This window comes from Doryrhamphus excisus, chromosome 4, assembly GCF_030265055.1.
Source record: "Doryrhamphus excisus isolate RoL2022-K1 chromosome 4, RoL_Dexc_1.0, whole genome shotgun sequence".
NCBI classification, from domain to species: domain Eukaryota; kingdom Metazoa; phylum Chordata; class Actinopteri; order Syngnathiformes; family Syngnathidae; genus Doryrhamphus; species Doryrhamphus excisus.
In genome coordinates this window covers 25,728,709-25,742,251 of record NC_080469.1, presented here as the reverse complement: position 1 = coordinate 25,742,251, position 13,543 = coordinate 25,728,709, and the positions used below count along the sequence as shown (strand labels likewise).

At 41.5% G+C, this 13,543-nt stretch overlaps 1 protein-coding gene across 4 annotated transcripts; it reads left to right on the top strand.

Annotated features, from left to right (window-relative positions):
* Positions 1-519: 519 nt before the first annotated feature.
* On the top strand, positions 520-12,892 carry ypel1 (yippee-like 1). Of its 4 annotated transcripts, none has more exons than XM_058070239.1 (5): positions 520-1,367; positions 6,758-6,961; positions 9,036-9,079; positions 9,162-9,270; positions 9,865-12,892. In XM_058070239.1, exons 2-5 carry the CDS (start codon positions 6,845-6,847, stop codon positions 9,952-9,954), a joined length of 360 nt encoding a protein of 119 aa, XP_057926222.1. In that variant the 5' UTR covers positions 520-1,367; positions 6,758-6,844; the 3' UTR covers positions 9,955-12,892. The 4 variants fall into 4 exon arrangements, with proteins under 4 accessions (XP_057926222.1, XP_057926221.1, XP_057926223.1 ...); XM_058070238.1 differs by having other exon boundaries at positions 6,674-6,961; XM_058070240.1 differs by lacking the exon at positions 520-1,367 and adding an exon at positions 1,491-4,236.
* Positions 12,893-13,543: the final 651 nt, after the last annotated feature.

Here is a 13,543-nt window from a genome sequence, read left to right as displayed (position 1 = left end):
CTTGTTGTCACCCGTGTCTAAATGTAGCTTTTCTAGTGTGACCTGTCACCTTTAACCTCCGCGACATGTTTATTTGAAAGGATTTCAATGTGCTTTGGTATAGAAATGACCACCCGGGGATTGTGGTCTAAAATGTATTCATTTCCAAGCGAACAAAACGATTGTAAAAACACAAACGTCATGTCTGGAATCATATTTAATCATATATGAAATATATAAGCATATATTTGATCAGGAGGTGGTCAGGGCGGCGATTAAAACGGTGACGTCCTCGCTTGGCCGCGTTTGTTTACTTGCGAGCCGCCGCGCCTGCGCACTGGCCCCAGCTGGCGTTGTGCACGTGTCTGGGCTCGGCCGCGCGCACAGTCCAAAACAAGCTCCTCGCGGGAGCGCGGTCCACAGTCCGCACCTGGTTGGCTGCCCGAGCCTAGCCCCGCCTCACGGCGCGGCGGATTGGCTTGACTGAGATTGTGCCTGTCGCTGATTGGTCGCTATTTGTAGCAGCAGCTTAGTAGCCAGGCTACTGCTGCCTTCACACTCGTCGACAAAAGCTCGGAGATTGTTTGATTTTAGCCTCAGTTAGCACGCTAGCTGTTTCAGACTAGCACAAAACGAACACAACACGACTTTGTGACGCTTTCTCGAAGCCACAAAGACAATCACATTTTTATACACGCGTTTGTTAAAACACGGGGCGCGTATGCTAGCCCCGGCTAAAGTTAGCCACCTAAATCAGATAGTTTAGTTGCTCGAACGATCAGCTCATGCTAGCCCCGGCTAAAGTTAGCCACCTAAATCAGATAGTTTAGTTGCTCGAACGATCAATGTTTGTTTTAAATATTCCGATTTACACTCAAGTCAAACTATTCCTATTTGAAAACATTAAATTTCACCTAACAAGTCTTAAACTTCCACGTTGATTTGCGAGCTTCGCGAGCTAGTTTCTATATTTCCCACGGCACGTGAAGGCAGCAGAGGACTAAGAAGAAAAGCTGCTTTATTTGCACTTTTCGCACAAGTTTTGCACCACAGCCTGTGTGGTGCTTTTTGCAGCGCCATGTGCCTCGCCGCTCTTCGTGTCGACTACTGATCATCCACGGAGGGGCTCGAACGAGGCCGCCCGCCGACTGAGGCATCTCATGGCGCTCCTGTCCCGCCTGACGAGCCGCCCCACGCCCGCTGTCCTCTAACCGCATGGACACACGGACCCGCGGAGCTTCCTTGAGCACGACTCCCAGGACAGACGGGATCCCCCGTGGAGACTTTTTCATGGGCCTCCGGTCGACGTAGAGGGGCCCGCTGCTGCCTGCATGGGACGGTGACCCGGCCTGGAAACCAGGGCGACGACAAGGACAGGTGTTGTTGGGGTGAGTGACCCGCTGTCGGTCCTTGAACGTCTCACTTGGCGATGGGAACAATGTGTGCTCTGGCTTCTGTGGGATGGAGATGCGCATTGAGTATGACGTGTCGTCTTTAAGACCGGACGAGTTTGTTGTTGTTGTTGTTGTTGTTTATTTTTTTATGCAACATGGCGACATTGAAAGAACGTTTCGTGGGCTCGCTCGGCGGTGACGCGCGTACGTGCTCGTCACACGCAGCGCTGCTGCTGCTGCTGTTGTTTTCATTGAGGATAGCTGCATTCGAGTGCGTGTGCGTGTGCGTGTTCCACCGGGGTGGGTGCCATTGCATTAGTGACGTCATCGCTGCGAGATCAGCTGTTTTATTTCAATTCAATCAACCCGACCAGGCAGACATCTTTGTCCTGCTAAGACACTGATGGTTATTGATTGATGCCTTTCTAAAATTAGCTCCTCTGACTCTTTTAGCTTAAGTGTGTGCGTGTGTGTGTGTGCGTGCGTGTGTGTGTGTGCTGTGACTTTAAATTGACCTCAGCCATCCCCGCCCCGATGCCTCCTTAAATATGACAGCGTTATTAAAACAATAACATTCATCTTTCAAATCAAACCGTCAACGTGCACAAACGCCAGCGGTCGACGTTTGGAAACCGTTCACGCGGAATCTGATTCTCTCTTGTATTTATTTACACATCCGGGGACTTGGACGCTCAACACCCCCCCCGCCCCCCTCCTTCCTTCCTTCCTTCCTTCCTCGGTGCGTTCAAGTCACACGCGAAATAACGACTCCGTACTCAGTTTTAGCCGCTCGGGAAATGTACAATAAAGCATTGTTTTCACCACAGTGGGCACATTAGCCACGCAAACGGATGTAGCATAACGCTAATTCTAGCACAGTAGCCTTTTTAGACGTTTTTATAAGTACAAACCTATAGAAACACTTGTTAGCATAGTAGCATTTTTAGCCGTTTTCAGCAGTGTTAATATTGGCAGACACTGAGTGCTATCATGCTAGGTTTTGCATGCTAACGTTAGCACTGTGTACATTTTTAGCCGTTTTCATCAGTGTTAATATTGGCAGACACTGCTATCATGCTAGGTTTTGAATGCTAACATTAGCACTGTTTACATTTATAGCCGTTTTCATCAGCGTTAATATTGGCAGACACTGAGCGCTATCATGCTAGGTTTTACACGCTAACGTTAGCATTGTTTACATTTTTAGCCGTTTTCATGTGTAGAAATCAGTGCTATTAGTGTTAGCATTTTTTGGTATTCTCATAAGTATGAACATATGCAGACACCTAGCTCTACGATACTAGATTGTTAGCATGCTAGCTGAATAATACTAGGTTTTGCACGCTAACGTTAGCATTGTTTACATTTTTAGCCGTTTTCATCAGTGTTAATATTGGCAGACACTGAGTGCTACCATGCTAGGTTTGGCATGGTAACATTAGCATTGTTTACATTATTAGCCACTTTCATCAGTGTTACTATTGGCAGACACTGAGTGCTATCATGCTAGGTTTTGCATGCTAACATTAGCATTGTTTACATTTTTAGCCGTTTTCATCAGTGTTAATATTGGCAGACACTGAGTGCTATCATGCTAGGTTTTGCATGCTAATGGTAACATTGTTTACATTATTTGCCATTTTCATGTGTAGAAGCACAGTGCTATTAGCGTGTTAGTGTTAGCATTTTTTGGTATTCTCATAAGTGTGAACATACGCAGACACCTAGCTCTACGATACTAGATTGTTAGCATGCTAGCCAAGCTAGCCAAATAATGCTATGATGTGGGGAATTATACTTTTTAAAGAAAAAATAAAATAACATTTAACAAACTTAGTAACACTTGTTAGCATAGTAGCATTTTTAGCCGTTTTCATCAGTGTTAATATTGTCAGACACTGAGTGCTATCATGCTAGGTTTGGCATGCTAACATTAGCATTTTTTACATTATTAGCCACTTTCATCAGTGTTACTATTGGCAGACACTGAGTGCTATCATGCTAGGTTTTGCACGCTAACGTTAGCACTGTTTACATTTTTAGCCGTTTTCATCAGTGTTAACATTGGCAGACACTGAGTGCTATCATGCTAGGTTTTGCATGCTAACGTTAGCATTGTTTACATTATTTGCCATTTTCATGTGTAGAAACACAGTGCTATTAGCGTGTTAGTGTTAGCATTTTTTGTATTCTCATAAGTATGAACATACGCAGACACCTAGCTCCACGATACTAGATTGTTAGCATGCTAGCCGAATAATGCTATGATGTGAAGAATGATACTTTTTAAAGAAAAACATAAAATAAAATTCCGACTTGTCTTGCGGTGGTTGCGCATCATTAGTTGACATCAGTCGTACAAAAAGTGTTTTAAACTGACGTGGTGTGATTAAATCAGCGAGGAAACGTTGTATTTATATTTAAAAGTCCGTGATGCAAACAAAATGTCAGCAAGGTAACGTTTTGGGACGAAAAAAAAACAACTTTTCCATGTTCCCAGCTTTCTCGCGGTAACCTGAAGGCAGCGTCGCTGTCCATTGGCCGGCGCTGCCGTCAATCAGCGCCAGCAGCAGCGCCCTCCCGCGTGCGGTGACGTTTCCGTGCCAAAGCAGGCGGGCCAGTGCGAGACGCACACAAAAGACACAACAAAAGCTCGCGTGGAGGGGGTGGGGGGGGGGAACAAAATGCGAGCCGTCAGCTGCCGAAGGCTTCGTCAGTGACACGCGAACGCACGCATGGGCCAGAACCGGACTCGAACGCGCTGACGTCGCTGCCAAGAAGAAGAAGAAGAAGACGAGGAAGAAGAAGGAGGATTGTTAGTGATCTCTTCAGGCTGTCGTCCTTCCATCTTAACACTGTTCAGGTGCGTGGCAACACTTTTTTTTTGACGTGACAAAAACAACCATCTTGTCGTGTTGTCGCGGGGCATTCACGACCCTCAGGTGGGCTCGGATAAAACAAAAGCACAATGACAACAACAGCGGATTGCGCGTGCAGCTGTCAATCACAGCCGAGCCGTTCTTGTTGTTGTTTTGTTGCTCTTCTTCTTTGTCGGGTGAAAAAGTTTTTGTCAGTTTGGCAACAAAAAACAACAACAAGTTGTGTTGTTTTGTGTCGCGAGGGCAGCCAGGCTTTTGTTTGCACTTCCTGTTGGCTGGCGCGCGCACACGCGCACACACTGCGGACACGTTGTGTCTCTTTTCTCACCTGTGTACCCCAACAAATGACCCATTTGAAGCGATAAAAACACTTTTATTGATGTTTTAGTCGCGGGGGGAAACTTTTAACAGCGATGACAAAGCCATATTTTTGTGTTTTTTATATTTTCTACACGGACGACAGTCCCAGAAAAAGTACAAGCAGTTGTTGACTCTCCGGCGCCCCCTGCTGGTCGAAACCGGGAACTCCCACTTGAACTCCTCTGCTTCCAATTAATGTCCAATAAGTTGGCGTGTTGTTTATCGATCGCCGCTGATGATGATGATGATGATGATGGCAACGGTGCTTAACGAGCTAATTAGATGAGACGCCGACCCTGTTGCTCTCAGGCTGTGTGTGTGTGTGTGTGCGCGCGCGCGTGCGTGCTCGCAATGCTTCCTGTTCTTTTGTTTAGCTGGCCTTCCTGCTGCATGTTGTATGTGTGTGTGTTGTTGGCTTTTTTTAGTGTTTTGTTGTACTTTTTAACTTTTTAACTCCACACGTTGTGAGTAAGGGGGGTGGGGGGAGGGGGGGTAAACAACAAAAATCGTGACGATGTGTTTCGGTTGTGTTGTGGCGTCTTTTGTCTGCCAACGTGGTTTTGTGTTCAGCGAGACAAGGGGGGAAACAGCGCCCCCTGTGGCCAGACTGGCTCCTATCAATAACAAAAGAGCCTATGACGCGCATAGTCCCGCCCACGCTTGTTTGATTGGCAGCACGTCGGTGACGCTGCAGTCCAGGAGCTTGATGATGTCATCTTTTTTATTTGAAGGCTTTTGGCAAACAGAACTTTTCTTTTTTTTTATCATGAATTGATTTTATTTTTTTTCTTTATCTGTGAAGTTAAGTATTTTTTATGGGCGTGGACATTCCACAAAAGGTGCTGGATGCTATTTTTAGCGCTGACATGAGCAGGAATGTGATTGGCTGTCCTGACACAGAGGTCAAGTGATGATGATGATGGTTTAGTCGCTGTGTTTGTTTTGTGATGTTTGCTGGTGTTGTTTGCCTTGGCGGAGGTAGCGTTTAGCGTGCCGACGTCTCGCCAAATGAAGCCTCAGTACCTTACTTGCACTCATGCTAATGGCTAACTGCGTAAGGACACTTCCTGTTCTCTATTTTGAACATCATTCGATTAGAAAAGTAAGAATTATGATAAAGTCATGAAATTAGAATATTATTATGCAATTTTGCTATTTTGTGATGAATTTTTATATATATTTTTAATTCTTATTAAAATTAAAAAAAATGTTTTTAATTGTAATTATTGTATTTAAAATGTATATAGTCATCAACTCAATACAATTCATTTAAATTAACATTTATATGTATGATAATTTATTGAAATTATATAAAATATAGAACATAAATTGAATAAAAAATTTAAAATAAAATTGTTTATATTTTTATAAATCATTAGTAATTTTTTAAATATATTTAAGTTATTTTGTAATTATTTTATTGTAAAAAAGTAGGAATTATGATTTGAAATATGAAATTAGAATATTATGCAATTTTGCTATTGTGTGATGAATTTTTATATATATTTTTAATTCTTATCAAAATTAAAATTTGTAGTTGTAATTATTGTATTTAAAATGTATAGTCATCAACTCAATACAATTCATTTAAATTAACATTTATATGTATGATAATTTATTGAAATTATATAAAATATAGAACTTAAATTTAATAAAAAATTAAAATAAAATTGTTTATATTTTTATAATTATTAATTTTTTATTATATTTAAGTTATTTTGTAATTATTTTATTGAGTTACATTTTTAGTTCATATAATCCAATGACTCTTTAATGTAATTATTAGTATTGTTAAACAAATGCATACAATTGATTGATTAATCCATGTGACGATTAATCCGTATGATTTATGAGATGAAATATGGTGAAAGCGATCCACTGCACGTATAAAATTTGACTTGACTTGAAAGTTTGACTTGTCCCAACGCACCTAAAGGCATCATGGCTAATGATAGTAGTTGCCGTGTGGTCACGGCGGCGATGCTGAGCCGCTTGATGATGATGATGATGACATCATAACAAAGCCTCCTCACCGTGTCCTTCTCCCCCCCCCCCCCCCAGGTGTGACTTTTCTCCCGTGGCGTCCGTGTGGAGCTGCCACACGCCCACTCCACTACAACGACGGCTTTTGCTTGCATCTTCCAGTGTTTCTTCTGTCAGCAAGTCCAGCAGAGCTGCAACGCGTCCGGCGCCGGGCCCGACAGCGCCAGCGAGGAGCCCCGCCCCACGGACATGGTGAAGATGACCAAGTCCAAGACCTTCCAGGCCTACCTGCCCAGCTGCCACCGCACCTACAGCTGCATCCACTGCCGGGCTCACCTGGCCAACCACGACGAGCTCATCTCCAAGGTAAACACGGCGGCGCCGCAGGAATGCCGCAGAACACGCTCGTTAGCGTTAGCCCGTGTCACTTCCTTCCTTCCGACCCGTACGACCTGCTTTTAACATCCTCAAAAACAAACCTTCTAGGTCCTGTTTGTCAGACACTGTTTGAGGGGAACGTTTGGGAACGTTTGGGAATGTTTGGGAACGTTTCCAACGCTGGTGCAAGTGGACAAAGAAGCTAAGCCCCGTTCCTGGCCTTAATGACCATTTGACATGGCATGGACGTGTTTGTCATGGACAATTCTAACTGCTTTTCAAGTGTAAAAAGAAGTGAAACATGGAAATGTGATTTTAAATATGAATGATAAAATGTAAAAAAATAAATAAAATAAAAATGTAAAAAAAAAATCAGACATCTATAAATTATTTGAATTAGCAAATTTCAGTGCTTTTCAAGTGTAAAAGGAAGTGAAACGTGAAATTATTTTAAATATAAATGGTAAAATGAAAAAATATTCTATATATAAAAATGTCAATAAAAATCATACACTGACAAATTATTTTAATTAGCAAATTTCAATGCTTTTCAAGTGTAAAAAGAAGTGAAACATGGGAAATGTGATTTTAAATATAAATGGGAAAATGTAAAAAAATAAATAAAATAAAAATGTCAATAAAAATACATCTACAAATTATTTGAATTAGCAAATTTCAGTGCTTTTAAAGTGTAAAAAGAAGTGAAATTATTTTAAATATAAATGGTAAAATGTAAAATAAGAAAATATTCTATATATAAAATGTCAATAAAAATCATTTTAATTAGCAAATTTCAGCGCTTTTCAAGTGTAAAAAGAAGTAAAACGTGAAATTTTAAATATAAATGGTAAAATAAAAAAAATATTCTATATATAAAAATGGGCAATAAAAATCATACATTGATAAATTATTTGAATTAGCAAATTTCAGTGCTTTTCAAGTGTAAAAAGAAGTGAAATGTGAAATTTTAAATATAAATGGTAAAATGTAAAATTAAAAAATATTCTATATGTAAAAATGTCAATAAAAATCATACATTTACAAATTATTAGAATTAGCATGTTTGACTGCTACAAAAGTGTAAAAAGAAGTGAACCAACCTATAAAGGTGAAATTAAATTTTAAATGTTTTAAAATGTACATTTAAGACAAATTAAATCATTAAAAACCATACATCTACAAATTATTTAAATTAGCAAATTTCAGTGCTTTTCAAGTGTAAAAGGAAGTGAAACGTGAAATTATTTTAAATATAAATGGTAAAATGAAAAAATATTCTATATATAAAAATGTCAATAAAAATCATACATTGATAAATTATTTGAATTAGCAAATTTCAGTGCTTTTCAAGTGTAAAAAGAAGTGAAATGTGAAATTTTAAATATAAATGGTAAAATGTAAAATAAAAAAATATTCCATATATAAAAATGTCAATAAAAAATCATACATTGACAAATTGTTAGAATTAGCATGTTTCACTGCTATTAAAGTGTAAAAAGAAGTGAACCAACCTATAAAGGTGAAATTAAATTTTACATGTTTTTCAATGTACATTTAAGAAAAGAATAATAATAAAAAATCATACATATACAAATTATTTAAATTAGCAAATTTCAGTGCGGTACAAGTGTAAAAAGAAGTTCAACAATTGATATTAAAAATATTTTCAAAATAAAGTTTGTCATGTATATTTCATAGTATTGTATATAAAAATATTTATAGAATATGATTCATATAAATGTCATTACTGTAGTTCAACACAAAACTAAATGTCCAAATTGCTAAAATGTTAATAAAAAATGTATAAATTAATAACATTTTTTAATAAAACATAAAAATAAAAAATATTTTCTATAGCTTTAAATTGACAAACAAGTGTGTGTGTGTGTGTGTGTGTGTGTGTTGTGTTAGGAGATGATCCGCGTGATGCTGACACACAAGAACGCTAAGCGCTAAGCTAGCTAAGCTGATGAGCTAAGTTAAGGCCGTGCATGCGGCCATCTTGGCTAAGCGTCATGTTGACACAGGAAGTCCATCACTTTGTCTTTTTTTTGTCTTTCAGTCATTTCAAGGCAGCCAAGGCAGAGCCTATCTCTTTAATTCCGTGTAAGTACGCACACACACACACACACACACACACACTGTCAATCATCAAGTTGATTGACAGTTTGACCCGTGTGGCGTTCAGGGTGAACGTGGGCTGCGGGCCGGCGGAGGAGCGGGTTCTCCTCACAGGCTTGCACGCCGTGGCCGACATCTACTGTGAAAACTGTAAAACCACGCTGGGCTGGAAATACGTGAGTACTTCCTCCTTCACTAAGTACACTGCACTAAGTACACTGCACTGAGTCTTAAGTACACACTGCCTGGGAAATGTTGCAGTTGTCACTGTCATATTTATTTTTGATTTAATTATTGGAATAGTGATTTTTATTTGTAATTTAAATGTTTGATTAAATTGTAATATTTTGTATTCTAAATTAATATTTTTATATAAATTATATAAAATATTTTAAATAAAAATTAAAAAATATAATTTATTTTTTTAAAAATTAATTAAAATATTGCAATGGATTGCCACAGGGGGCGCTGTTTCCCCCTTTTTAAAATGCAATTGCATTTTAAAAATGTATATTTAACTATTGGAAAAATATAATATAGAATATTTTTTAATCAAATATTTCATTTTATTTTTATATATTTAATTATTTTGTAGTTTATATTAAATATTTTTTACTGCAATGTTGTAACTTAAATACTGCATTTGCTATATTTCTATTTTTATTTTATTTTGATTGTAGTAATTATTATATTTACATTTTAGCATGACTGCTAACTAGCTAAGCTAGGCTAGGCTAAGCTAAGCTAACTAGCGCCGGCGTGTGTTCCAGGAGCACGCCTTCGAGAGCAGTCAGAAGTACAAGGAGGGGAAGTTCATCATCGAGCTGGCTCACATGATCAAGGACAACGGATGGGAATGACGACCTTGGAGCGCCGAGCTCCGCCCCCGGAGCCCCCGCCCCCCTCCTCCACCTTCCTGCTCCCACGAGCCCCGCCCATTCACTCCACTCCACATCACGTGCACGCTCTTCACGGAGGAGTCTGACACATACGATGGCGGAGGCGGAGCTTCTGGGTTTGACTCCGCCCCCCTACCCCACCCACTTCCCCCCCAATGGATGTATAGCGTCATAACGACCGGCGTCCTCAAGGAGAGGGACTGGACGCGTTTTCTTTACTGGACGACTTTTTACATTAGCGGCGGTGGGCTAGCCGGCTAAACGGTTAGCGCTAGCTTCTTTTTTTTGTTGTTGTTTGCTTGACGCGTCTTTTCTTTTGCTAGCGTCCAAATGCGTGGAAGTGGGCGGGGCCAGCCGTCTTTTATGGAGATAATGTAGCAGCATCCAAGCGGAAAATGATTTTATTTGCGATGTGTCGGGTTTTTTTTTTTTGTCTTTGGTGTGAGATTTCTTCCGCCCGCCCCCCTGGCCCCCCGCCCCAGTTTGTCATATGGATATATACACAGAGATATAAGAGTAGTAGCAGTGTTTGATGCCGGTGTGGCTGGTTCCATTTAGCAGCATCCTGGGTAAGAAAAGGTATGATTGCAGGCCCATAAAAGACTATGATTGCAGGCCCATAAAGAGGTTAGTACAACATACAAATATTTATCTCTTTGCCGACGCGCACGTGCCGCCGTATGCATGTCAATTAGCACGCGCGCGACAGCAGACGCCCGTTTTTGCACTTTGCAGAGGCTGCTGGTTGCCAAGGGCGGCCGCCCAGCCCCCGACTTACAAAAAAAAAAGAGCTTTATCATCTTTACTTTTATTCCGAGTCTTTTAGGCTAGAATTGGCATCCGTTGTGCAGTGCATAACTCCGCCCCTCCGTGAAATAAAGCGGCTCGTCCACCTCAGCTCGGGGGCCAGAGGCAGCCGCCCAGCCCCCAAACATTAATATTAGTATTTTTATTTGCTTCATCATACTTGTCTGCGACTTTTGGCCCCCAAGCGGCAGTGGTAAGGCTCATGCCTCTCTGGTTGGAGGTCAAAGGTGGCCGCCCAGCCCCCAACATTAAAAAAAAAATGCCGGTTATTGTCGCCGCATTATTTCTGATTTTTCGTTTTTTGTCGATGTCTCTTTGGTGTCTGTTGTGCAGCGCATAACTTTGCCCCTTCATGAAATAACGAGGCTCGTCCACCCAGAGGCAGCCGCCCAGCCCCTAACATTAAAAAAATGCTAGTCATTGTCACTTTCATCGTTTTTCGTCGATGTCTCTTTGGTGTCTGTTGTGCACCGCATAACTTTGCCGCTTCATGAAATAACAAGGCTTGGAGCCCAGAGGCGGCCGCCCAGCCCCCGATGTAAAAAAAAAAATGCTGGTCATTATCGCTTTATTTTTACTACTTTAATCGTTTTTCCAAACGTGAGTTTTGGCCTCCAAGCGGCGTCCGTTGTGCTCGGCTTAACAAGGCCCCTCCACCCCATCTTGGAGGCCAAAGGCGGCCGCCCAGCCCCCCGACGTTAAAAACTGCCGGTCATTGTCTTCTTTCACTGCACTTTATCATCGCGTCTTATTTGTTACTGAGCTTTATCACGTTCGCGTATTTTGGCCTCCAAGTTGCGTACCTCTTTTTGGCGTCCGGCGCATAACTCCGCCCCCTCCATCCATGAACTAATCAAGGCTCCCCGAGAGGCGGGGCGAGAGAGTGATGGATGACTTTGCCGGTCAAGGTCAGTCCGCTCACGCCACGATTTGATTCTACTTGAACGCCAAACCCGACGTTAGCTTCTGTTTCGACGTTAGCTTCTGTTTCGACGTTAGCTTCTGTTTCGACGTTAGCGTGCGTCCTCTTGGAGGTTTTTTTTTAACGTGTATTTCTACCCGTACATCCCCAACTTGAAGCACTTTTGTTGTGCGTGTGTGCGTGTGTGTGCGATCACACACAGGAAGTGAATGTTTGGCATGTCACCTGTTAGCTTAGCCGCTTAGCTTGTTCATTTCGCGCGAGCTAAGACATCACAGGCGAGCTGGAATCTGCTGTGTGTCACCAGGGGGGGGGGTGGGGCCGAGAGTCAGCAGCTCCTCTATTGACCCCCCCCCCATTCTCCGGCAGCCATATTGGAAGTCCTTTAGCTTTTGTGGCTCACTTGATTGTATTTCCGGTCTCAACTTTCTCTGCTGGTTTTGACTGAAAGTTTGCTTGTTTGTTGATTGTATTTTATTCCTGTTAATTTATTAGCATCTTGGCCTTAGCGCAATCAGGGCTCCTCCCTTTTTTAAAAGGTAAACACACGCTGGGTTTTTTTTTTTTTTTTTTTTTACCTCTCATCCACAAAAAAAAAAAAAAAAAATCACGGGACACAAAGTGTTTGTTTTGTTCACCTCGGCGTCCCGGAGCCGCAGCTTTCCTACCGGAAACGTCACAACCCGACTTCTTCGTCTTCTCGTGGACGTTAGTGGATGTTGTTTCCCGCGTACATCCACGCCGAAAAAACACGCGCCCGAGAGAGAGGCGCCCCCGCAAGGCATGCTGGGAGTTTGGTCCCCGCCTCCATCGGACACCGAAAAAAAAAATGAAGGCATCGTTTTATCCAATACCAAAATCCAAAAACATGACGCCTTTAGTGTGGAATGTTTCCCAGCTGACAACTTGTTTACTTTGGTGATGTCATGTGACTGGCGAGCAGGGGACTGTTACTACAGCATGTTGTATTTATATAATGGCTATTATTATTATTATTATTATTATTATTATTACTATTATTATTTGTGCCTGTCTGATTTCTTTTCTCCTTGGGATATGTTACGATGATGCTTTTTCTTTGGCTTTGCATTCTGCCTCAGTAGTATCATGTCACGCGTATCTTTTTCACTCATGTCAGCTGTCTGATATCACAATAAATTTTCAATGCCATTCCTGCTCGTTAATTATTTATCCGCACGTCGCTTGTTGCTAGGCAGAATTCAGTCATCACAATTTTAAAACAAGCGTGTATTTATGCATTTATGTTGTAGTCGCTGTATATAACAAAAACGGCACCTGGTGGGGCAGTGCCCCTAGCGGGAACTTTTTGTCCAGAGTTGACGTCCTATTGGGTTACGCTAGCTTTTGGTTTAATTTTACGTTTTATTTTACCACCAGGAGTGGTCGGCTAGCCAGTTAATAGTTAGCATTGACGACCCATGGTGCTAGCATTTGTTTTCAATTTCCGTCGTGGTTGGACGCGTCTCGACATTTTTTGTTTTGGTGGGGCAGTGCCCCTAACAGGAACTCCAATGCCATTAGTTTTTTTGAAGCCACTCTCGTGATTCTTGGACGACTTTTTGCGCTAATGGCAGTCAGCTAGCCAACTAACCAGTTAGCATTCACGTCCTACTATGGTGTTGCGCTAGCATTTGTTTTCAATTTTCGTCATGGTTGGACGCGTTTCGACATTTTTTTTATTGCAGCGGGAACCCAGAGTTTGGTGGGGCAGTGCCCCTAGCAGGAACGATCAGTTTTTAAGCTAGTCTGGTGATTCTTGGACCACTTTTTGCGCTAATGGCAGTCAGCTAGCCAACTAAC

Coding starts and splice junctions, on each gene's coding strand:
- ypel1 (XM_058070239.1), top strand. CDS start 6,845: ATGGTGAAGATGACCAAGTCCAAGACCTTCCAGGCCTACCTGCCCAGC. Junction 6,962..9,035: donor ACGACGAGCTCATCTCCAAG/GTAAACACGGCG, acceptor TTTGTCTTTCAG/TCATTTCAAGGCAGCCAAGG. Junction 9,271..9,864: donor CCACGCTGGGCTGGAAATAC/GTGAGTACTTCC, acceptor CGTGTGTTCCAG/GAGCACGCCTTCGAGAGCAG.